Source organism: Scyliorhinus torazame, chromosome 5, assembly GCF_047496885.1.
Source record: "Scyliorhinus torazame isolate Kashiwa2021f chromosome 5, sScyTor2.1, whole genome shotgun sequence".
Classification (NCBI taxonomy): Eukaryota; Metazoa; Chordata; class Chondrichthyes; order Carcharhiniformes; family Scyliorhinidae; genus Scyliorhinus; species Scyliorhinus torazame.
Window position 1 is genome coordinate 168,802,888 of NC_092711.1, and position 25,181 is coordinate 168,828,068.

Genomic DNA, 25,181 nt, shown 5'->3' on the forward strand with positions numbered 1-25,181 from the left:
CTGCATGGGTTTCCTCCGGGTGGTGCTGTTTCCACCCACAGTCGCAAGATGTGCAGGTTAAGTGGATTGGCCGTTCTCAATTGTCCTTAGATGGGGTTACGGGGATAGGCTGGGGTATTGTGACTAGATACGGTGCTCTTTCAGAGGGTCGGTGCAGACTCGATGGGCCAAATGGCCTCCTGCACTGTAGGGATTGCTGATGTCAGGCTAACAGGCTTGTATGAATAGTGGGGTGCCATCTGCTACCTTCAATCTGCAGGAACCATTCCAGAATTCAATAGAATTGTGGAAGATGATCACCAATGTATCCACAATCTCTATAGCAACCTCATCCAACACTGGGATGTAAAATATCAGGTCCTGGGAACTTGTCAACCTTCAGCCCATTAATTTCTCCAATACAGCCTCTCATACTATTACTAATTTCCATCAGTTCCTCATTCTCCCGATTCCCTTGGATCTCTAATTCCGAGAGATTTCTTGTATCTTCCTCAGTGAAGACAAACACAAAGTAATCATTTAGATTCTCTGCAATTTCTCTATTCCGCATTATAAACTCTCCTGCTTCTCCCTGTAATGGACCCACGTTTGTCTTAGCCAAATATTTCCTTTTTACGTACCTATAGAAGCTTTTACAGTCCACACAAAACCACCACTGTTTGGTGGTCTATAAACAACTCTTACCAATGTTTGCTGCCCTCTGCTGTTTCTTAGCTCCACCTAAACAGTTTCCACATTTTGTATTCCTGATCTGAGATCCTCTCTTATGTACTGACGTCATCCTTGTTATCGGCGCAGCACCACCTCCTTTCCCTTTTTGCTGCAGTATTAGCAAATGTAACGATCTTACCTGCGGTCCCGTCATCCAAGTCATTGATATAAATTATAAATGATGTGGAGATGCCGGCGTTGGACTGGGGTGAGCACAGTAAGAAGTCTTACAACACCAGGTTAAAGTCCAACAGGTTTGTTTCAATGTCACTAGCTTTCGGAGCGCTGCTCCTTCCTCAGGTGAATGCAGAGGTATGTTCCAGAAACTATATAGACAGATTCAAAGATGCCAGACAATGCTTGGAATGCGAGCATTAGCAGGTGATTAAATCTTTCCAGAACCAGAGATGGGGTAACCCCAGGTTAAAGAGGTGTGAATTGTGTCAAGCCAGGACAGTTGGTAGGATTTCGCAGGCCAGGTGGTGGGGGATGAATGTAATGCAGCATGAATCCCAGGTCCCGGTTGAGGCCGCACTCATGTATGCGGAACTTGGCTATAAGCTTCTGCTCGGCGATTCTGCGTTGTCGCGCAGAATTATAAAGGTTGAGGTCCCAGCACCGATCCCTGTGACACGCCACTTGTTAAATCTTGCCAACCAGAAAATGACCTATTTATGCCTACTCTCGGTTTTCTGGTAGCTCGCCAATCATTCGCTGTGAAAGACAGTTCCGGGTTAAAGCCTGCAGATTGGGAAAAGAAAAGAACGGAAACCTCTGGAATGAATAATCACTTTGGACTGGTTCTGAGACAATTAAGTTTCGACTTCTGGGGTAGAGTAGAGAATAATTGTGGAGTGGGATTTTAGATTGTGTAAAAGGGAAAAGTTATATTTTATACTTTAATGTGTAGGTTTCCTTCAAAAATAGTGTTTAGTTAAAGTTGTTTCTATTTTGTTTGTTGCAGCGAAAATCATAAAGAAGTCTTGTCATGTGATCCTTTAATTTGTTGACTGGGAATTTGATTTTTTAATATTAGTTACTGATCTTTACAGAGATCCTAATCCACAAGTTTTGACTTCCCATTTGAGCCTTTGGAACCTTTCTGTCTCTCTATTGCTCACATCAGTGACAGCCAGGCAAAGGAGCTGAGGACTGAATTTAGCTGGGGCCTGCGCTCCAGTTGGGAAATTGCCACGGGCGTGACACTAATAAAGAGACAGGAAGGTGCTGGAGAACGGACTGGAAAATGGATCCCCAACCAATCAGGATTCGGCGGTGGGGTAACTGCGGCTGATGGGGACGTGACCACCAGGTTCAGTGCCCCCAGTGTCCAATGTGGGGAGTCACGGGAGCAGGGTACAGGGGAGCTGAAGAGAAACATTTGGGTCTAGAACAGTGTGAACATGTTTTTATTTGGTTATTCTTTTACTCTGGTTGTCTTTGATCCTCAAGTCATTTTTTGATTTACTTTTTAACCCATGTTCTGTTTCATTAATAAACGTGTTTCATTAAAAATATTTGTTGTTTTTTTTGGTGTTTTTCTGATTAAATTCATTCACTTTAGGGAAAGTGGTGAGAGGGGTTGGCAGGCTCTTCAACAGCGAGTGAGCCCCTCTAAGGTAATTAGCAAAGGAGCCAGAGGGGTGGAGGAGACCTTTTCTTTTGACACACAATGTTTAAAAATGAGATTCAGGGATTAACTAATTGACCCAGGCTCTTTGAAGAAGTAACAAGGAATGTCAATAAAGGGAAACCTGGAGATGTGGTTTATCTAGATTTCCAGAAGGTATTTTCCAAGGGACCACATCAAAGGTTATTGCACAAAATAGGAACTCATGGTGTGGGGGCAACATATCAGCAGGGATAGAGGATTGGTTAGCTCACAGGAAGCAGAGAGTGGGTATAAATGGTCATGTTTGGGTTGGTAAGATGTGACAAGTGGCGTGTCACAAGGATCAGTGCTGGGCCCTCAACTATTTACAATCTATATTAATGAGTTGGGTGATGGGATTGAATGTATGGCGGCTAACCTTTCTGATGACACAAAGATAGTTCGGAAAGTAATTTGTGAAGTGGACATAAGGAGTCTGCAAAGGACGTTAAGTGAATGGACAAAACTTGACAGATGAAGGATAACGTGAAAAAATGTGAATTGTCCACTTTGGCAGGAAGGATTAAATAAAACAATATTATTTAAATGGTGAGACATTGCAGAACGATGAGATACAGAAGGATCTGGGTGTCCGTGTACAGGAATCACAATAAGTTAGTTTGCAGGCACAGCAAGTGGCTCGATCGAGTCCTTGAACAGTTTAATCAGGCTTTATCGAGTGAGTTGAAATCACTTGGGAAGCACAATGGAATTTCTCCCAGTATTATTTCTCCCAAGTCCATTATTGGCCCAATCGAATTTTTAAATAAAAATATATACATATGTTCACGGGATGTGGGAGTTGCTGGCTAGACCCAGCATTTATTGACCATCTAGTTGCCTTAGAGAAGGTCGTAGTGAGCTGCCTTCTTGAACCACTGCAGTCCATGTGGTGTTGGTACATTCACTGTGCTATTAGTGACTGAAGGAACAGCAATATATTTACAGATCAGGATGGTGTGTGGCTTGGAGAGGAACATCCAGGTGGTGTTGTTCCCGTGTGTCTGCTGTCCTATATAATAGTCATGGGTTTGGGAGATACTGCCTGAGGAACCTCGGTGAGTTCCTGCTGTGCATCTTGTCGATGGTACACACACTGCTGCTACTGTGCCTTGGTGGTGGAGGGAGTGAATGTTTGTGGGCTGGGTGCCAGTGAAACAAGCTGCATTGTCTTGGAAGGTGCCGACCTTATTTAATTTTGGAGATGCACTCAGCCAGGTAACTGGAGAGTGATCCATCACACTCCTGAACTCGAGATAATGGGCAGGCTTTCAGGAATGAGGAGGTGAGTGACTCACAGCAGGATTCCCAGCCTCTGACCCACTCTTGTAGCCACAGTATTTTATGGCTAGTCCAGTTCAGTTTCTGGTCAATGGTAACCCCCAAGATGTTGATAGTGGGGTATTTAGCAATGGTAATGCCATTGAATGTCATGGGGAGGTGGTTAGATTCTCTCATGAGGGAGGTGGTCATTGCCTGGCATTTGTGTGGCTCAAAGATACTTGCAGGACTGCAGAGCTCAGATCTGATCCATTTGTTGTTGGATCGTTTAGCTCTTCTATTGATTGCTGCTTTTGATGTCTGGCATACAAATAGTCCGGTTTTATTCATAATATCACTCCTGCCTCGCAGTGCCAGTGACCTGGATTCAATTCCAGCCTTGGGTGACTGGCTGTGTGGAGTTTGCACATTCTCCCCGTGTTTCCATGGGTTTCCTCCATCGCTCTGGAGTCCTCCCACAGTCCAAAGATATACAGGTTAAGTGGGATTATGGGGATATGGTGGGGGGATATACTGAGGTAGCTGCTCTTGGTAGGGTCCGTGCAGACTCGATGGGCTGAATGGTCCCCTTCTGTACTGTAGAATTCCATTCTATGGAATAAACATCCTTGCAGATTCTTACAGCTTTGTGCTGGGCCATTTCAGAGTCAACCACATTGCTGTGGATCTGGAGTCACATGTAGTCCAGACCAGGTAAGGAGGCAGATTTCCTTCCCTGACGGGCATTAGTAAACCAGATGGGTTTTTTTCTACCAATAATAGACAAGATCATTAGACTTTTAGTTTGCGTTTTTAATATATGTATTTTATTCCAACCACAATCAATTATACAAATAAACAACAATCAAATACCATTGGCTTTCAAACAGTTTGTCATTTTCCCCCTTTTCCTCCCTAAACTACCCCAACATCCCTTTCCCAACTGACGCCCCCCCCCCCCCCCCCCCGCCCACGGCAACAAACAGATCCTCAAATAGAGACAGAAAGACACTCCGTCTTACGTAGAACCCTCTTCACCCTCGGAGAACGTAGTCTTCTCCAAATCCCTCAACCATGTCGATACCTTCGGTGGAGCAACCGACCTCCAACCCAGTGAGATTTTCCGCAGGGCAATCAGAGTGGTGAAGACCCGCTTCCCCTCCAGCAGCTCTGGCTGATCCGAAACACCAGAAAGCCCCACCAAAGAGCACGGCGTCATCGTCACCCCCACACTTCCGGCAGGGTCTCGGAAATCAATGGCCAGAATCCCCCAACTTCGGGCACACCCAAAACATGTGAGCATGATTGACAGGCCCCCTCCTGTACCACACCTCAGGGAAGAACCCACCCATACGAGCTCGAGTCATAACATGCAAAAAACGTAACATTTACAAAACTTGTAGAGACACGTCGAGACAGAACAGATCCCACCATTACTCCTCCCCCAACCCATGCTCCTTGACCAAGTCATCCGCTTCGTCTGTCCTTTGACCTTGTGAAAGTCACCCAGAGTTTGTCCGGATACAACACCCCGAACCAGACCTTGGTCGAAAGAGCGCCGCCTGGGCCCTGTTACAACCCGCCTGCCATTTGGCCAGGTCGGCCCCAGTGTCCTGGTAGATCCGGATCAGATTCCCCTCCCAGCTACAGTCTCACGTCGACTTCACCCACCTCAGAATCCTCTCCTCCTGGAACTTGTGCATCAGGCCGATCACTGCCCAAGGCGGCTCCCCAGCTCTCGGTCTCCGTTGTAATGATCGGGGAGCCCGATCCACCTCTGGGCCCTTATCAAAGAACCCCTCCTCAACCAGCTTCGTGAACATTTTCAATACATTACCCGTGGCACTCGTTCCCTCCACCCCTTCTTCAGGCCTACAATTCACAGATTCTGTCGCCTGGACTGATTCTCCTGGTCGTCCACCTTCGCCCTCAGCACCTTGCAGGCCTCTCCCAGCATCACCATCTCTGCCTCCAGCAACACGATCTGATCACTGGGATCCAACAGCGTCCTTTCCACCTCTTGGATCATTGCACCTTGTGACTGCAGGCGTTCCACCACCCGCTCCAATGTCCCACAAAGAGGGGCTACTGTTTCCTCAATCCTCTTGCATCTCTTTCCGATGCTGCCGAAACACCCTCCAACTCCGCCATACTCTCAGTTGCTGCACCACACAGATCCTGCATCTCAAGCCAAGGCTATACTCGACTTTTGCCAGGTGTTGTAACCTGCTGATATTCCACTTTGGAGGAGAAACCAACTCCCTCCACTTATTCTGCACTTTTTACAAACAAAGTGCCCATTAACCGGGCAGAAAGGGCCAGGAATCCAAGCTTCCAAGCAGAAGTCACCTTGTGTTCGGCTGATTAACTCATGGCCTCCACTGGTGTCGTTCCAGGACATTTTTGTCATTTCATCTCACCAATCCCTTATTTTATCTTTTGTTCTGTCTCATCCTCCCCCCTTTCTCACCAGCATCAAACCCATCACATTTCTCCCTCTCTTTAGTTCTGAGGTAGAGTTACATTGGACGTGGAATATTACCTGTTTCTCTCTCACAGGTGCTGCCAGACCTGCTGCGTTTTTCCAGTTCTTTCTGTATTTATTTTAGATCTACCTGTAATGGGGGAAAAACACTATTTACTATTCAGGATAAAATAAATGTCCTTCATCAGCTTTCGTGGACCATTTCAGTGGAAATGTGCTCTCCCAGGCTCAAAGAGCATCAGCCCACTGGAGGCAAAGTCGTGAGACCGGCCGGTCCAGCAGAAAGAAACTCTCCGACCCTCCCCCTTCACCAAGTGTCAGAATGAACATGGTTCAGTCCTGGATGTGATTAACAGCAGCAATAACAGCAGAATCCAACCCCTGTCATCACTTGTGAACTCGCTGGTGTCTCAGCAGAAGTGTTGACCAAGTGAATCCCTTCCCACACACTGTGCAGATGAATGGCCTCTCCCCAGTGTGAATTCGCTGGTGTGCTTGCAGATTGGGCAACTGAGTGAATCTCTTCCCACAGTCAGAGCAGGTGAACGGCCTCTCCCCAGTGTGAATTCTCTGGTGTGCCTGCAGGTGGGATAACCGGGTGAATCCTGTCCCACAGTCAGAGCAGGTGAACGGCCTCTCCCCAGTGTGAATTTGCTGGTGTGTCTGTAGGTGGGATAACCGAGTGAATCCCTTCCCACAATCAGAGCAGGTGAACGGCCTCTTCCCAGTGTGAATTCGCTCGTGTCTCCGCAGGTTGCTTATTTGAGTGAATCCCTTTCTACACTGAGAGCAGGTGAACGGCCTCTCTCCGGTGTGCAGGATCTGGTGTATCAGCAGATGGGATGAGTTTCGAAACCTCTTTGTGCAGTGAGAGCAGCTGAACGGTCTCTCCCTGGTGTGAATGCACTGATGGTTCATCAGTTTGTGAGACCTTTTGAAGCTGCTCCCACAGTCAGAGCATTTAAAGGGTCTCTCATTGCTGTGAGTGACAGTGTGGCCCAGCAGATTGGATACCTCAGTAAATCCCTTCCCACATTCACTGTGGGTGAATGGTCTCTCCTCAGTGTGAACTTGTTGGTGTGTATGCAGTTCGGATGAAGTACTGAACCCCTTCCTACACGTGGAGCAGGTGAATGGCTTCTCCCCGACATGGACTGGCTGGTGCTTCTTCAGGTTGGATAACGTAATGAATCCCTTCCCACACTGAGAGCAGGTGAACGGCCTCTCCCCAGTGTGAATGCGTTGATGAGTTTCCAATATAGATGGGAATCTGAATCTCTTCCCACAGTCCCCACATTTCCATGGTTTCTCCATGGTGCTGGTGTCCTTGTGTGTCTCCAGGTTGGACAGTCAATTGAAGGCTCACACAGAACTTGTGTACGGTCTCTCCGTGCTGTTTATTTTCAGTTTGTGTAACTGGTTAAAGCTCTTTCCAGTCAGTGCTCTGGAACACTCTCATTCAGGTCTGTGTGTCTCGGTGATTTTCCAGTCACACTGATGGTTAAAACCATCTGAAGCAGGAAGAACAGACAAACCTTTTTCCTTCTCGATTCAAAGGCTGATGATATTCAAGTCCCCGTGAATTGAGTGAATCTGTCAAATCGGGACGTGAGGTTTGGTTTGAGATTTCGGTCTGTAGTTCTTCCTCTTCTGATATCCTGTAAAAGGAGTTTACAAAGTACATCATTGTCAGTACAGGATCGGAATTCAGAACAGACTTTTCTAGTTTCTATGGAATATTCTTTTCTCTCATTCTCCAAAAGCTGTAAATCTCCGTCCCACACACTCTCCCTCCAATCTCACTCTGCTCCCAATTCTCCTGAAGGTGTTGATTCAGGCTGATTGACAGATCCATGCTCACTGCTTACAATCGTGGACAGAGAGCCCTGGAAATCTTCATGCAGACTGCCAGCCTAACGGAAATATGTAACAGGACGAAAATTGTGTTTAATGTATAGGATTGTATCAGTTGGTTCAGATACAGGAGGTAGTGATTGATCATGATCTGGAACTTTCTGCCTATGAAGGTTCTCAAGCAGAGATGATCAATACTTTCTGACTGAATTGGATGGACGCTGCAGGGTTACTTTTGTCAATATTAAAGCTTATTATTCCTGTAACCAAAGGCTATCCTTCTCACTATTTACCACCCCTCCAATTTTCGCACAATCCGTGCACTCACCGAGAGGCCTGGGCCAACCTTTCCAGAGTCTGCACCCCCCCTGGATTCACTTCCTTTTCCTTCAGAGAGAGAGTCCTTCCGGTCCTCCAATTGCTCCCATTGGTCAACACCTCAGCAGAAAGGTCAGAGGCTGGGTTCTCTCTGCACATGCGCAACTTCCCATCGCTCCCAGGGACATGCGCAGTCCGGGCAACCCGCTCGGTGAATAGAGTGGTTCCGTTACCGCGGGGGATTCTGGGTCTGATGGCCGCCATTGCTCATCCGGACTCCAGTCTCCAAACTCCTTGTACTGGGATGAAAGGGGGGGGGGGGGGGGTCACACTTGTAGGGGTAAGAGCAAAATTGAATTCAGGAGAAACTTATTTCCAGAGAGTAGTGAGAATGTGGAACTCACTACCACAGTGAGTGGTGGAGGTGAATAACATCAATACATTGAAGAGGAAGCTGGATGAACACATGAGGGAGAAATAAACAGACGGACACACTGATAGAGTCAGATGGGAAAGCATGGGAGGAGGATGAAGTGAAGTAGAAATACTGGCAGAGATTGGTTGGGCTGAAAGGCCTGTTTCTGTGCTGTATATTCAATGTAATTTAGCCTGGTATGACATAGTCCATTCTGGATTAAAGAGAAAATGTTTCACTCACAGAACATTTCAGATCATTGTTTCCACTATTGTCCAATCAATGCCTTTGCCAGTCCGGTACCTGAGTGAGCTGCTGAGGCAATAAATTCAACCACAAACATCAAATGGGATTTCTTCCAATATATCTTTGAAGAGCAGATCTTTTTTCAAGTGGACTGAATTGGTTATATTTTCTCGGTCACAGTCCTTTCCGACAACAATTATTAATTATCAGCCAGTCTTATTCAAATTATGGAGTCTGTTTTATACAGTAAGACGTCTCACAACACCAGGTTAAAGTCCAACAGGTTTATTTGAAATCAAAAGGTTTTGGAGCACTGCTCCTTCATCAGGTGAAGTGAGACCTGATGAAGGAGCAGTCCTCTGAATGTTTGTGATTTCAAATAAACCTATTGACTTTACCCTGGTGTTGTGAGACTTCTTACTATGCCTCCTCACCCCCCCAGTCCAATGCCGGCATCTCCACATCATTTTTTTACACAGGACAAAGCATCTGCTTGCTCAGTGCCCCATCCATCACCTGAAACAGTGACTCCCTTGACCTCCAGAGCACAATGGCGGCAGTGTGTGTACCATCTGCAAGATAGTTCACGGTAGCACAGTGGTGGGGCAACTCGGTAGCACAGTGGTTGGGACAGCACAGTTGCTTCACAGCTCCAGGGTCCCAGGTTGAATTCCTGGCTTGGGTCATTGTCTGTGCAGAGTCTGCACATTCTCCCCAGGTCTGCACGGATTTCCTCTGGGTGCTCCGGTTTCCTCCCACAGTCCAAAGATGTGCAGTTTAGGTGGATTGGCCAAGATAAATCGCCCTTAGTGTCCAAAAAGGTTTGGTGGGGTTACTGGGTTAAGGGGATAGGGTGGAGGCGTGGTCTTAAGTGGGGTGCTCTTTCCAAGGGCCGGTGCAGACTCGATGGGCTGAATGGCCTCCTTCTGCACTGTAAATTCTATGATTTATGAACTCAACAGAGCTCCTTCGACATCAACTTCTAAACCCATAACCTTGACTGTCATGAAGGACAAGGACAGCAAACACATGGGAATAGCACCACCTGAAATCACCTCAGTGCGACTTGCAATAATCTGCTTCAGGGTCTGTGAATATAAAAAACCCTTCATGTCAATATCTGTGTGCACACAAACCTCTTTAGTTCAGAGCTGGAGGAGGAATTTAATCTGCCCTCTGGAAATGCCTTCAGATACCTTCAGGTCCGCGCCTTTCTGAAAAAACAGGTGGTGGCATTTCCATTGCTACCCCCACGTAGGATAAAGGATAGGGTGGTCTCTGGCACCTGGGTAGGAGAGGGGGAGGTGTCGGACATCTACCAAGAACTACAGGAGGCGGAGGAAGCCCCAGTGGTGGAGCTTAAGGGCAAGTGGGAGGAGGAGCTAGGCGGGAGCTGGATGCAGGCCTGTGGGCGGAAGCCCTAAATAGAGTCAATTCCTCTTCATCATGTGCCAGGCTTAGCTTAATTCAGTTTAACGTGGTCCATCAGGCACACATGACGGCAGCAAGAATTAGCAAGTTCTTTGGGGTTAAGGATAGATGTGCGGGAAGCCCAGCAAACCATATCCATATGTTCTGGGCATGTCCAGTTCTCAAAGGATTCTGGCAGGGATTCGCTAAGGCAATGTCCAAGATCCTAAATACGTGCCGAGTCCAGAGATAGCGATCTTTGGTGTGTCAGACGATCCGGGAGTTCAGGAAGCGAAAGAGGCCGAGGTTTTGGCCTTTGCCTCCCTGATAGCCCGGAGACGGATCATTTTAATGTGGAGGGACTCGAAACCCCCGAGTATGGAGACCTGATTTGGTGACATGGCTGGGTTTCTCAGTCTTGAGAAAATAAAGTTTGCCTTGAGAGGGACCATGACGGGGTTCTCTCGGAGATGGGCATGACTTGCCAATTTTTATACTCAATGCCCCAACCAATGAAGACAAACATGCCGTATGCCTTCTTAGCTACCTGATCCACCTGCGTTGCCACTTTCAGTTATATGTTTATTGTAATTTCCCAATCTATCACAGTCAACTTGCTCCTCATACCATGATAGTTTCCTTCTGCGAGAAACATCCAGAAAAATTAGACAAAAGAACCCTGTAACCACCACAGCCCATCTTCATGGCAACGTGGCTGCTTTGGGAACTAAGTATCTTCCAACGTGCAAACACCTTTTCATTTGGTGCTCCTCATCAAACATGGAACCAGGTAATCGCAACGAGGCTCAAAAATGGTCAGCCCACCGGAGGCAGAGGTGTTAGACCGGCCAGTCCAGCAGAAAGAAACCCTCCAATCATCACCATTCACCAGATGTCAGAATGAACAAAATGCAGTCCTGGATGTAAGTGAGAGCAGAAACAATAACAACGAAGCCAACATCTGTAATTCATTGTGAACTTGTTGGAGTCACAATAGGTGTGATGAATCACAAACCCCTCCCCACATTGAGAGCAGATGAATGGTCTCTCCCCAGAATTAACTCGCTAGTGTATCCGTAGTTGGGACGGTTCATTGAATGTCTCCCCTGCTCAGAGCAGGTGAATGGCCTCTTCCAGGTGTGAACTCGCTAGTGTTCCTGCAGGGTGGATATCTGAATCCCTTCTCTCACTAAGAGCACGTTAACGTCTTCTCCCCAGTGTGAACTCGGTGGTGGTTCCGCAGGGTGGATAACCAAGTGAATTTCTTCTCACACTGAGAGCAGGTGAACGGTCTCTCCCTAGTGTGAACTCGCTGGTGTGTCCGCAGGCTCGATGAAGTAGTGAATCCCTTCTCACACTGAGAGCAGGTAAACGGCCTCTCCCCAGTGTGAACCCGCTGATGCCTGCGCAGGTTCGATGAATCAGTGAATCCCTTCTCACACTGAGAGCAGGTGAACGGCCTCTCCCCAGTGTGAACATACTGGTGTATCCGCAGGTTGGATAACTGAGTGAATCCCTTCTCACACTGAGAGCAAGTGAATGGCCTCTTCCTACTGTGAATTCGCTGGTGTGACTTCAGGCTGGATAACAAAGTGAATCCCTTCTCACACTGAGAACAGGTGAATGGCCTCTCCCCAGTGTGAATGCGTCGATGAGCTTCCAGCTGAGATGGAGCCCTGAATCCCTTCCCACAGTCCCCACATTTCCACGGTTTCTCCATGTTTGAGGTCTCTTTGTGTTTCTCCAGGTTTGACAATCAGTTGAAGCCTCGTCCACACACAGAACACGTGTAGGGTCTCTCCCCGCTGTAAATGATGCAATGTCTTTTCAGGCTGTGTAACTGGTTAAAGCTCTTTCCATAGTCAATACTCTGGAACACTCTCACTCGTGTGTGTGTGTCTCGGTGCTTTTCCAGTCACACTGATGGTTGAAATCTTTTGAAGCCGAAAGAACAGACAAACATTTCTCCTTCTCGATTCAAAGTCCGGTGATATTCAGTTCCAAGGAATTGAGAGACTCAGTCAGATTGAGAGATGACGTTTCAGATTTCTGTCTGTAACTCCTCCTCTTCTAATATCCTGGAAAAACAATTTCCAAAAGACATCACTGTCAGCACTGGATAGAAATTCAGAACAGACAATTCTAGTTCCTAGAGAACATTCTTTTTTCACTTATTCCCCAAATGCTGTAAATCTCCGTCCCACACACTCTCCCTCCATTCTCACTCTGCTGTATCTAATATTCACCCTCCCAATTCTCCTAAAGGTGTTGATTCAGGCTGATTGACATATCCCTGCTCACTGCTTCCTGTCCTGGTCACAGAGACCGTAACAAATAGGATCTGCAGTTGGCCATTTGGCCCATCGAGCCTGCTCATCTATTCTATGGAATCATTGGCCGATCTATGTCAGCGACATTCTCCGTGTTACTGACCAGAGGCTGAGTGTGCGGACTCAATATCTGTGAGCTCATGAGGCCGAGCTGCAAAACATCAAGGAAAGGATCAACGATCCCGAGGAGAGAGGATCAACGATCCCGAGGAGAGAATCCTGAATGTTGAGCAAGTTGCCTCCTCGGCGAAGGCAAGAATTAAATCCTTGGAAAACCGGCCGAGTGACGTGAGGGTGATCCTGGAGGATTTGGAAAACTGAAGGTCAGAGAAAGAACATCCGAGTCGTCGGCCTGCCAGAAGGTGTGGAGGGTGAGGCTCCCGTTAGGTTCTTCGAGGACCGGCTGCCACGTTTTCTCAAGCTGGATGTGAAGCCTGGGTGTTTCAAATTAGTAAGGGCATCGGATCCTGTCTTTGAGGCCGAGGAATAGCTTTCATCCTACATGAATAGGATGGGAATAGAGAGATACGGACCCAGGAAGTGTAGAAGATTGTAGTTTAGTTGGGCAGCATGGTCGGCACGGGCTTGGAGAGCCGAAGGGCCTGTTCCTGTGCTGTACATTTCTTTGTTCTTTGTGCCTGTAATCATTCACTTCCACAACTTGAAAGATCACCAGAAGGTCCTGAAGACGGGTAAGGCGAGGTGGGACCTGCCTCCATGAGGGAGTGAGGATTTCCTTATTCCAGGATTTTTCAACAGCAACACAAACGAAGCATCGAGACTTTGATGAAGTTTGAAGCAACTATGTTGCTTTATCCTGTGACCCTGAAAATTTTATTTGACAACTCCGTCAAGACTTTCGATAATCCGACTACTGCCTTGGTCTTCGTTAAATCCATGAAGGGCAAGGATTTGGAGGGATGGTTTGCAGCTCGGACTAACTCAGGCTCTAATCCGGACTCTTTCCCTGTCGTGGTGTTGTTGTTTGAATTTGTTATCTTTTATCCTGTTGAAGGGAGTTGTTATTCTGTAAGTCCCGCTTGAATGTCTTTTTCTCCTCGAGTGTTGCAGAGAATTGTATTATCTTATCTGTTATAGTAGATGTGCCGTGTGCTTCCTTCTATTATCCGAGCGTTAATCATGGCAGAACCGAGTGGCGCCATTGCTGAAGGGTGGGTGGTGGTGGATGTAGGTCTTCACGGGTGGGTCTAAAATGTGGGAAGGAAATTCGATCCCCATTCCCTTGTTGGCCCTTATTTTCTTGTCCTCAGAGATACTTCATTCACTGCACATTTTCAGGAAGAGTTTTAGTTCTTCCGTTTACTCGGCCCCTGGTATTTCCCCCTCCAGACGTGTAAAGCTCATTCCGGGGGGCGGGGGGGGGGGTGATCATTTGCGTCACTGCTGATGAAAGGTGCAGAATGCTGGAGAACCAGCGGCGTCTGGAGGTTTGTTTGATGAAGGCCCAGGAGGAAGTTTCCGCCGGAGTGAAGCTCAGTCACACAAACCCCGCGCTCTGATTGGCTGGAGGACCAGACTCCTTCCGGTCGTGCAACTCTTCCCATTGGTCAATGCCTCTCAGGAGTTGAGCTCGCCTGCACACGCGCAGCTTCCATTCTCCTTCAAACATGCGCAGTCTCAGGCAGGGGGGAGATCACCGAGCCGCCTCCAGCTCTGGTCGCAGCCGTCAGCCGGTTGCCTGGAAACCTGGTCTCGAGGTGTGGAGGGAGGGGGTTCAAAGGGTGGGGGCGGGGCGGGGCTCCTGCGACCGCGCACTGGAACCCAGTGACGACACTTCGGAATAGAGTAATTCCAATTGGCTGATTCAGGCAGGACTCTATTGTGATGTCACAGCGGATGTGAAGGTAAAACCTCCTCCTGTCTCCAACATCTGTGAGTAAAACACTTTCTTTTCTCCCCTTTTCCATTTATTTTCTCATTCTCACCTTCAATTGGTCACTTGCAGCAACTGAAGGGAAAGGAAGTGAATCCAGGGAGAGTGCAGACTCTGCAAAGCTTGGCCCAGCTCTCTCTCTCTCTCTCTCTCTCTCTCAAAGACATTGACATCCTTTGCTCCCTCAGCTTGACACGTTTATTTATTTGGCTAAAAGGATGGTCTGTTTCCTGAAGTTCACAATTAAAGGGCTGCTTTCCCCAGGAGATGGCTGACATTTAAGAGGTCAGTAAATTAATATGAGACCGAGATATGTCCAGTGTTGTTAAATGGTACAGATTAGATATATTATTTATGGTTCTATAATGAAGTATATTTATTATTATTTCAGTAGTGTATTATTGTGCTGTAGCTACGGTATATATTTAGTCATCTCTTCCCTCAAGAGTGTTAGTTTCTGGATTTCTCTTCAAAAGGGATCAGTGGAGTATTCATGAATGAGTTAATATTTTTAATATTTCTTTTGATATGTTTTTTAAACAATTTTTAAACAATGAATGCAACAGAATAATAGAAATTTTGTGGAAAATGGATACAGTGCAGAACTGATACGGCCAGCATAAATACCAGCAACACATTGCAGAATTAATTTGTGACAGGATATTTGAGCGACCAGAGCCTCGAGATGAACTGCCTGATCCATTGAACAACCAGTTAACAGGTTAACATAGTGAGTGGAGAAAGAGGGTAAGATTATATAAAAATGGAAGGATAATAATGCAGGACGCACCCCCCAAAATATTACAAATGGACTAACAGCATAGTCGAATTCAAATGAATAACATAACATAGATGACTTAGAATCTCTACAGTGCGGAAGGAGGCCATTCTCTCCTTCAATCTGCACTGACCCTCAGAAAAAGCACTCCACGGAGGCACACTTCCCACCCTATCCCCGTAACCTCATGCATTGATCATGGTCAACCCACCTAACCTAACACCTTTGGACATGAAGGGGCAATTTAGCATGATGAATTCACTGAACCTGCACATCTTTGGACTGTGGGAGGAAACCGGAGCAGACACGGAGATTGTGCAAACTCCACACAGATAGCCACTCAAGGAATCTAACCTGGGTCCCTGGCTCTGTGCGGCAGCAGTGCTAACCACCGTGCCTCACTGTGCCCGACTCCCGACCTAAGTTGAATTTAATTCACTGATGGAAATCCCTGGAGGAGCAAGTCAGTCAAATTGGAACCTATATATCTGAGATAGGGGTCACATAATTTACCAAATATATCAGACTTTGAATGAACTACAGACATTAAACATTCCATGGGGGTGCATTCTGTAATCAGGCTATGCCAGTTTTGGATAGAGGGAGAAGTGACTGGTCTGCTTCTATATCGAGCCAGAGGGATGTTGGGTCCATCCTCACCCAATCCCTTATGAACCTTAGATGAGAGGCCAATTGATATAGCCCGATATTCCGGAGACCCAACCCTCCCTTAGCTCCTGTTGATTGGAGCTTAATAAACTTGAGGCAAGGTTTCTTTTTGTTTCAGATAACTGTACTAATCATTCCATTAATTTCCTTAATGATTCTGGTTGACAGCAGTATAGGCAGCATCTGCAGAGGGTACAACAGTCTGGGCAACACATTCATTTTAATGAAGGCGATCCTCCCTCGCCATGAAATTGGAAGAGCCGACCACTGGGCAAGGTCCTACCTAATAGTCACCATCAGCTGTGGAAAGTTGGCCCCATGTAGCTGTTTGAAAGAGGGGGTCATTGACATTCCCAGATATTTAACTCCCAAGGGGGAACCATCTGAAGGGGAAGTTAGCAAGAGGAGGGGGCTTACCCCTCAATCCCTCCCCACCTTGGACTCAGTAAAATTGATCTTAGACGCAGAGAAGGCATTAAATCTATCCACTACCCGGGTGCAACTGGTTAAGATGAACATTGTGCTGTGATTTTTATTTTTATCGGTCTTTTTGCCGAAATCGTTCTTTATGGGGTGGATAGATTGGTTTTGTCATTTGTGTGGGGGGTAGGTTACAAGGATTAGGAAGACAGTGATTCAGAAAGGGCGACAGTCAGGGGCTTGGCACTTCCGAACCTGTTAGACTATTATTGGGCGGCAAACGTGAAGAAGGTGCATGTTTGGAGCAGTAAGATGGAGGCTTTGTGGAAGAGGATGGAGACTGGCTATTGTAAGGGGTGGGGGTTGCAGGTGCTGGCGATGGTGCTGCTCCCGTTTCCCTAGGGTAGTTCTCGGGGAGTCCTGTGGTGGTGGCCATGCTGAAAATATAGAGACAATTTGTGCAGCACTTTAGGTTGGGGGGGTTGAGGTCAAAGTTGATGCCAATCCAAGGGAACCACAGATTTGAGCTGGGGAGGATGGCTGCATCGTTTTGTGGATGGGAGGAGCGAGGGGGTGATGGAAATGAAGGACTTATTTCTATAGGGGCAGTTTGCGAGTTTAGGGAGTTGGCAGAGAAGTTTAGGGTCTCACAAGGGGAGGGGTTTTCAGGTAGATGCAGGTGCAGGACTTCGCAAAAAAGGATTTTCCAACCGTTCCGGTGACACCGCCTTCCTCTTTGATGGAGGGGATGGTGTCAGTGATGGAGTTCGGCAGGAGGGTCGTCTCGGCGATTTTTGTGAGGAAGTGGGGATGGCGCTGGAGGAGGGGCTGTGGTGTGAGGGGCTGCGGAGGGTGAACGCCTCAACCTCGTGTGCGAGGCTGGAGTTAATGCAGCTAAAGGTAGTACACAGAGCCACCTGACCAAGTTGTTTGAGGGGGTGGAGGATATTTGTGAGGTGTGTAGGGGGGGGATCAGCCAATCATGTTCTCATCTTCTAGTCCTGCCCGAAGTTGGGAGAAATTTTGGAGGTTGTTCTTCAGCACCATGTCAGTGATCTTGTGTGTGGATTTAGAGCCAGTCCCCTGGGGACATGTTCGGGGTGTCGGACGTGCCGGAGTTGCAGACAGTAGCGGGGAATGTTTTAGCCTTCGCCTCGTTGATCACTCGCAGGCGGGTTCAGTTGAGGTGGAGGTTAGTTTCTCTACCCTGTGCCTCGGTGTGGCAAGGGATTTAATGGAGTTCTCCTATTTAGAAAAGGTAAAATTTGCTCTAAGGGGGTGAGTGAGGGGTTCCATAAGAGATGGGGTTTTTTTATATTAAATTCCAAAGATGTGCAGGTTCGGTGGATTGGCAATGCTAAATTGCCCCATAGTGTCCAAAAGGAAAGGTGGGGTTACTGGGTTACAGGGGTAGGGTGGAGGCATGGGTTTATGTAGGGTGCTCGTTCCAAGGGCCGATGCAGACTCGATGGGACGAATGGCCTCCTTCTGCACTGTAGGAATTCTATGAATCTATAATTTCAAGGAGCTGGTTATCATCAACTGCTAGGGGGCAGGAGGGGGTGGGGAGGGGAGGGAGTGAGGTGGGGAGGGGAGGGAGTGAGGTTGGGCGGTTGGTTCGGGTGTTGGGGGTGGGTTGGGTCTGGGGGTTTTGTGTTGGTTTTATTTTGTAATGTTCTGTGCTGTAATCGTTAAAATGCTAAAATCTGAATAAAAATACTTTAAAAAAAATCTATCCACTACTCCAATAATGGCCAGGACTGAAACACTGGGGTTCAACACAAACAGCAGCCCGTCATCTGCACACAGAGTGATCTTGTGCTGCCTCACCCCACCCTCCAGTCCTGATATCAGAGACTCCGATGAAATATCCTCCGGCAAGGGCTCAGTGGCCAACGCAAACAACAAGGAGACAGAGGGCAGCCCTGTCTAGTCCCTCTCTGAAGCTCAAAATTCAACGACTGTAAACCATTGGTGAGCACCGAATGATCAATGAAAGGTTTCCACCTCCGGGTGAGCCCCTCTACTGACCCCCACAAAGTGAACGTGACCTTCTCCAGCCGCAGGCATTCTGCCAGGTCGCTCACCCACATTCCCGCTTCCGGCCGCTCCGAGTCCCGCCAGCACAACAAAATCCGTCTCCGGGCTATCAAGGAGGCAGAGGCCAAAACATCTGCCTCTCTCCCCACCTGGACTCCCGCATCCTCCGACACACCGAATATCGCCACCTCCGGACCCAGGGCCACCCCCACACCCATAACATCCGAGAACCCCTGCCCGAACCCCTCAGTCTCAGACACGCCCAGAACATGTGAACGTGATTCACGGGCCCTCCGCACACGGCCACACCACCTTCCACCCCCGCAAAGAACCGGCTCATCCTCACCACCATCATGTGGGCCCTATGCACCACCTTAAACTGGATGAGGCTCAACCTCGCACATGGCGAGGACGCATTCACTTTCCGCACGGCCTCGGCCCATGTCCCGGCTGCACCACCCCTATCAACCCCTCCTCCCATTTGCTCTTAATCTCCTCCCCCGGGGCACCCACCCTCTCCATCAATTCCCTGTAGATATCCGACACCGTCCCCTCCCCTATATTATCCTCTGAACTTGTCCTGCAACACCGGAGGCGGCAGCCCCGGGAAGAACAGCACCTCTCTCCTCAAGAAATCTCTCACCTGCAGGAACCTAAAGCCGTTCCCTTTTGCAAATCTCACAATTCCTCCAACTCCTCCAGTCTCGCAAATTTCCCCCCTGTGAACAAGTCTCTAAAGTTCTCTCTCCGACCTGCCGCCACCCCCGGAACCTCGTATCCAGCCTCGCCGGCACAAAGCTGTGGTTGTCAGGTATCGGTGCCCACACCGACATGTCCTCCAGCCCGAAATGCTGCCAGCACTGACCCCACACCCAAAACGCTGAAACCACCACCGGCCTCACGGAGTTCCTGACCGGGGAGAACAGAAAAGGTGCCAACAACTGTGCCCTCAAACCCGTGCCCCTACACGATGCTACCTCCACCCACCCACACACCGATCTCTCCTCCATCACCCATTTTCTCACCATCGCAATGCTCGCCACCCAATAATAATTTGTCAAATTCAGCAACACCCCGCCCCCTCCCATCCCATCTACAGGAACACCTGCTTCACCCACGGGGCCCATACACATACACACAGACCTCCTTCAGCCCCAAACCCTCACCCCCTCCACCTTGGGGAACTCCAACCCATCCAGGAACTGTCTCGACCTCTCCTTCCTGGTTGGGGCTTAATCACGTACAGCCTCCTATAGAAGGCCTCAAATGCCCCATTCACCCCCTCCAGATGCCCCTCTCGTTCCTCACTGTTCCAATCTCCCTCGCCGCTGCCTGCTTCTTCAGCTGATGGCCCAGCTTCCTGCTCGCCTTTTCCCCACTCATACACTGGCCCTCCGCAACTGCCCCGTGGACACCAACCAAAACTCCATCTGGAGCCTCTGTCTCTCCTTTAACAACCTCTCCTCCAGTGCCACCGAGTCCCTCTGATCCACCCTCAGAATATCCCCTACCAGCGTCGCCCTCTCCTCACGCTCCACCCTCTCTCTATGCACATCGATTGAAATAAATTCCCCCCTAACTGCTGCCTTAAGTGCCTCCCACAGCGTGGTGGCTGTGACCTCCCCCATGTTGTTGAACTCCACATAGCCCCGTGTGGAAGCCGTCACTCGCTCACACACTCCCTCATTCGCCAACAGCCCCACATCTAACCTCTACTGCTGCCATTGGGCCTCCCCCTTCACCACCCACAAATCCACCCAGTGCGGCGCGTGGCCGGAAACCACAATCACCGAGTAGTCCGAGTCGGCCACCCCGGCCCACAGCACCTTGTCCATAACAAAACTGTCGATCCGGGAATACACCCGGAGCATACGGGAGAAATACGAAAACTCCTTCTCCCTCGGCCTGTCAAACCTCGGTGGGTCCGCCCCCTGAGGTGCTTCATGACCCTCCTCCCCCCTCCGACTTAAAACTCGACCGATCCAAACTCGGATCCAGGATCGTATCGACATCACCCTCCATAATCATCCGGTGCATTGTCCAGGTCTGGGATCTTCCCTAACACCCGCCTCATAAAGTTGACCTCGTCCCAATTCTGGACATAAATCAGGAATACCGGCATCCCCCCCAACTTCCCACTGACGGTCACACACCTACCCCTCGAATCGGCCAAGATGCTCCCCACCTCAAAAGCCACTGTCATATTAACCAACACCACCACCGCCTCGTCTTCATGTCGAACCCCGAGTGGAACCCCTGCCCCACCATCCCCTTCCTCAGCCTCGTCTGATCCCCCAACTTCAGGAATGTCTCCTGCAAGAACACAACATCCGCCTTCAGGCTCCTCCAATGCGCAAAAACATGTGACCGTTTAACCGGCCCATTCAACCCTCGCACGTTCCACATGACCAGCCTGGGCGGGGGGGGGGGCTCCCTTGCCGATCAGCCAGATCCCATTTTAAGCCAGCCCCCAACCCGGGTCACCAGGCCTGCCTTCCGATATCTTCCGCCATCTCTCCCTTCCCAACTGCGCCACACCAACCGCAGTCAATTCAGAAACCCTCTCTCTTCCCCCCCCCCCACCCCCATCAACCAAACAAAAAAACAACCCAATCACCCCCCCCTCCCCCCACCACCCCACCTCCCCCCACCCCCCCTTCCTCCTGGCAACCGCCCACTTCACTCCCGTTAAGTAGCCCGCCCAGCTAGCATGGTGGCCCCCGGCCAAGGCCGCTGACTTCCCTCCGCCCTTACAGTCCACCCCTCCCCCATCCTCTCAGCCTCAAACAAAGAGAAACAAAAGGCACGCTCACCATCACTGCTCCCCCATCGAAACCTGCGAGGTGGTCGAGGGTTATGGGGAAAAGGCAGGAAAATGGAGAGAAAGCTGAGATGAGGAGGGATTTCTTCACTCGAGGATGTGGTGAAACTTTGGAATTCTCTCCCCCAGAGACCGTGGAGCCTCAGTCATCAAGTATTTTCAAGACAGACACTGATCGGTTTCTCGATATTGAAGAGATCGAGGGAACTGGGGAATAGTTTGGGAAAATGGTGCTGAGGTAGATCAGCCAATGATCTCATTGAATGGTTGAGCAGGCTCGATGGGCCGAATGGCCAACTGCAGCTCCTATTTCTTATGATCTCTGTGTCCAGGACAGGAAGCAGTGAGCATGGATCTGTCAGTCAGCCTGAATCAGCACCTTCAGGAGAATTGGGAGGGTGAATATTAGATACAGCCGAGTGAGAATGGAGGGAGAGTGTGTGGGGCGGAGATTTACAGCTTTTGGGGAATGAGAGAGGAAAGAATGTTCCAAAGAAATTAAAATAATCTGTTCTAAATTTCTATCCTGTACTGATTGTGATGTCTTTTGTAAACTCCTTTTACAGGATGTTAAAAGGATAGGATTTACAGACAGAAATCTCAAACATCACGTCTAGATCTGACAGTCACTCGGTTCATCAACCATTAAATTTGGAAGGAGAAATGTTTGCCCGACCTGTTGATTTCAAAAGATTTTAAACATCAGTGCGACTGGAAAAACACCGAGACACACACACCCGACTGAGAGTGTTCCAGAGCACTGACTGTGGAAAGAGCTTTAACCAGTTACACAGCCTGAAAACACATCGCACCATTTACAGCGGGGAGAGACTGTACACGTGTTGTGTGTGTGGACGAGGTTTCAACTGACTGTTGGACCTGGAGAGACACGAGGAGACCCAAAACATGGACAAACCGTGGAAATGTGGGGATTGTGGGAAGGGATACAGTTTCCCATCAGAGCTGGAATCTCATCGACGCAGTCACACTGGGGAGAGGCCGTTCACCTGCTCTCAGTGTGAGAAGGGATTCACTCAGTTATCCCACCTACAGACACACCTGCGAGTTCATACTGGGGAGAAGCCATTCATCTGCTCTCTGTGTGGGAGGGGATTCACTCAGTTATCCCACCTACAGACACACCAGCGGGTTCACACTGGGGAGAAGCCATTCACCTGCCTTCAGTGTGGGAACGAATTCGGACATTCATCCACCCTGTGGAAACATCAGCGAGTTCACACTGGGGAGAAGCTATTCATTTGCTCTCAGTGTGGGATGGGATTTATTCAGTTATCCACACTGCGGATACACCAGCGAATTCACACTGGAGAGAAGCCATTCACCTGCTCTCAGTGTGGGAAAGGATTCAGACATTCATCCAGCCTGCGGAGACACCAACAAATTCACAGTGGGGAGAGGCCATTCATCTGCCCTCAGTGTGGGAAGGGATTCAGACATTCATCCAGCCTGCAGAAACATCAGCGAGTTCACACTGGGGAGAGGCCGTTCACCTGCACCGTGTATGGGAAGGGATTCACTCGGTCAACAGACCTGCGGAGACACCAGCGGGTTCACAAGTGATGACAGGGGTTGGATTCTGCTGTTATTGCTGCTGTTAATCACATCCAGGACTGAACCATGTTCATTCTGACAGTGGGTAAGTTTGTGAATAGGAGCTTAAATGTAATTTTAGTGGAGTCTTGTTATTCCCAAATTGATGTTTTATTGTTGCTAAGTCCCTCCTCCCTTCAGTGGCAGCAGCCGAATATTCGGCGATTGTCATCTCTGACCACGCCCCTCATTTTGTTGATTTTGGCCCTTCCCAATGCCCACCTTGGAGACTCGACACCACGCTGAGGTCTGATGACAAATGTTGTGAGTGGTTGTCTGCGGCCAAAGCTCAACAAATCAGAGTCAATATCTCCTTCCACACTCTGGGAGGCCCTAAAGATGTAATCATGGGGGAAATGATCTCACATAAATCTCACACCATGAAAACAGAGATTGGAGTGACAAAGACTGGTGGATTCCATTTTGGAAGTTGACCGCCAATATTTACTTGTCCCAACACCGGAGCGACTGACGTACAGGACGAAATTACAGCTCCAATTTGAACTGATACCTATGGATAAGGCTGTGGGTCAGTTACGGTGTTCCAGGGACACCTTGCACAAACATGGGGAGAAGGCTGATCACCTTCGGAATAAGGAAGATAACCTGGATCAGCTCCTCTCCAGGTTAATGCAGCTTTCGGTTCATATCACCGTGAGCTGTATGAGTCGGAGCCTCCAAACACATCAGGTATGATTTTTTTTTGGATGGTTTACATTTCCCGACCGGAGAGGGAGGCAGGAGATGGGAATTGGATTCCCCCCTGTGCCGGGCAGGAATATTGATGTGTATTGGGCAGCTGCAATCTGGCAAAGCCCCAGGTCCGGACAGCTTCCCAGCTGAATTTTAGAAATGTTCTCGGAGCAGCTCATACCTTTGTTAATGGACATGTTTAACCACTCGCTGTGCAGGGGGTCACTACCCCTGACCCTCACTCGAGCCTCAATTTCTTTGCTCCTCAAGGGGGACAAGGACCCAGTAGAAGGTGGGCCGTACCGACCCATTTCACTTCTGAACACCGATGTTAAGCTGTTGGCTGAGGGCGTCGTTCCAGCTGGAGCCGTGTCTCCCAGTTATCGTGCCTGAAGATTGGACAGGCTTTGTGAAGGGGTGGCAGTTGTCGGCCAATGCTCAACGCCTCTTAAACATTGTCCTCTCCCCCTCCACTGCTCTGGAGCCTGAGGTCATGGTGTCTTTGGATGCTGAAAAACATTTGATAGGCTGGAATGGAACTAATTATTTGAGATTTTGGGGAGATTTGCAATCGGTCCTACATTTGCCTCCTGGATTTGTCTGCTGTATAATGCCCCCGAGGCCAATATTCATACAGATTTTAAAAACAAATAAATTCAGAGTACACAATTTTTTTTTCAGTTAAGGGGCAATTTAGCATCGCTAACCCACTTACACTGCACACCTTTGGCTTGTGGGGGTGAGACCCACGCAGACACGGGGAGAATGTGCAATTTCCACACAGACAGTGACCCAGGGCCGGGATCGAACCTGGGTCCTCGTCGACTGGTGTGTAAGGGAACCCTTGGGTGGAACTGAATGTAGAATGGGATTAGAACTTAAATAGGTGTTAGGTTAGTAGCATGAACTTTATTCATTTTGTTTAATTTCCATTAAAGTTTGTTTTGCTAAGAGGAATGTAATCCTGTGTTACGGTTCTTTTAGTTAATTACTGAGTGTTTGGAATTCTCTTTAAATATTAACAGTCCCGACCGGGATCGTAACAGCCTGGGAGAGCATATTTCTTTTTTTTTTTTTAATACTTTATTGAAAATTTTTGGTCAACCATCACAGTACTTTGTGTGTCCTTTACACAATAATATAACCGTATAAATAACAATGACCTGTTTTATAAACAAAGAATAAATAGTATATAACAAAAACGAAAACTAAAACTAAATGGCAACTGCCTTGTCTCAGATAAACACTCTCCAAAAATATGGTTTAACAGTCCAATATACAATTATTTATAGCAACGACCTATACATATTATACATATATATTAACAACCCTGAGAGTCCTTCTGGTTCCTCCCCCCCTCCCCCCCCCCCTCCCCCCCTGGGCTGCTGCTGCTACCTTCTTCTTTTCCATTCCCTCTATCTTTCTGTGAGGTATTCGACGAACGGTTGCCACCGCCTGGTGAACCCTTGAGCCGATCCCCTTAGGACGAACTTAATCCGTTCCAGCTTTATAAACCCTGCCATGTCATTTATCCAGGTCTCCACACCCGGGGGCCTGGCTTCTTTCCACATCAAC

General features: G+C 48.6%; 1 protein-coding gene and 1 long non-coding RNA gene across 4 annotated transcripts; one reads left to right on the forward strand and one right to left on the reverse strand.

The window, feature by feature from the left end:
- Positions 1-4,599: 4,599 nt before the first annotated feature.
- On the reverse strand, positions 4,600-12,815 carry LOC140420554 (uncharacterized). 3 transcript variants are annotated; one of them, XM_072504548.1, is made up of 2 exons: positions 10,978-12,815; positions 4,600-7,765 (listed from the first exon to the last, which is right to left on the reverse strand). In XM_072504548.1, exon 2 carries the CDS (start codon positions 7,419-7,421, stop codon positions 6,495-6,497), a length of 927 nt encoding a protein of 308 aa, XP_072360649.1. In that variant the 5' UTR covers positions 7,422-7,765; positions 10,978-12,815; the 3' UTR covers positions 4,600-6,494. The 3 variants fall into 3 exon arrangements, with proteins under 3 accessions (XP_072360649.1, XP_072360648.1, XP_072360647.1); XM_072504547.1 differs by having other exon boundaries at positions 10,077-11,078; XM_072504546.1 differs by lacking the exon at positions 10,978-12,815 and adding an exon at positions 8,290-9,278.
- Positions 12,816-14,613: 1,798 nt separating this feature from the next.
- Positions 14,614-24,563, forward strand: LOC140420556 (uncharacterized). Its single transcript, XR_011946441.1, has 2 exons — positions 14,614-14,859; positions 21,869-24,563. It is a non-coding gene; the product is annotated as an uncharacterized lncRNA (long non-coding RNA).
- The last annotated feature ends 618 nt before the right edge of the window (positions 24,564-25,181 follow it).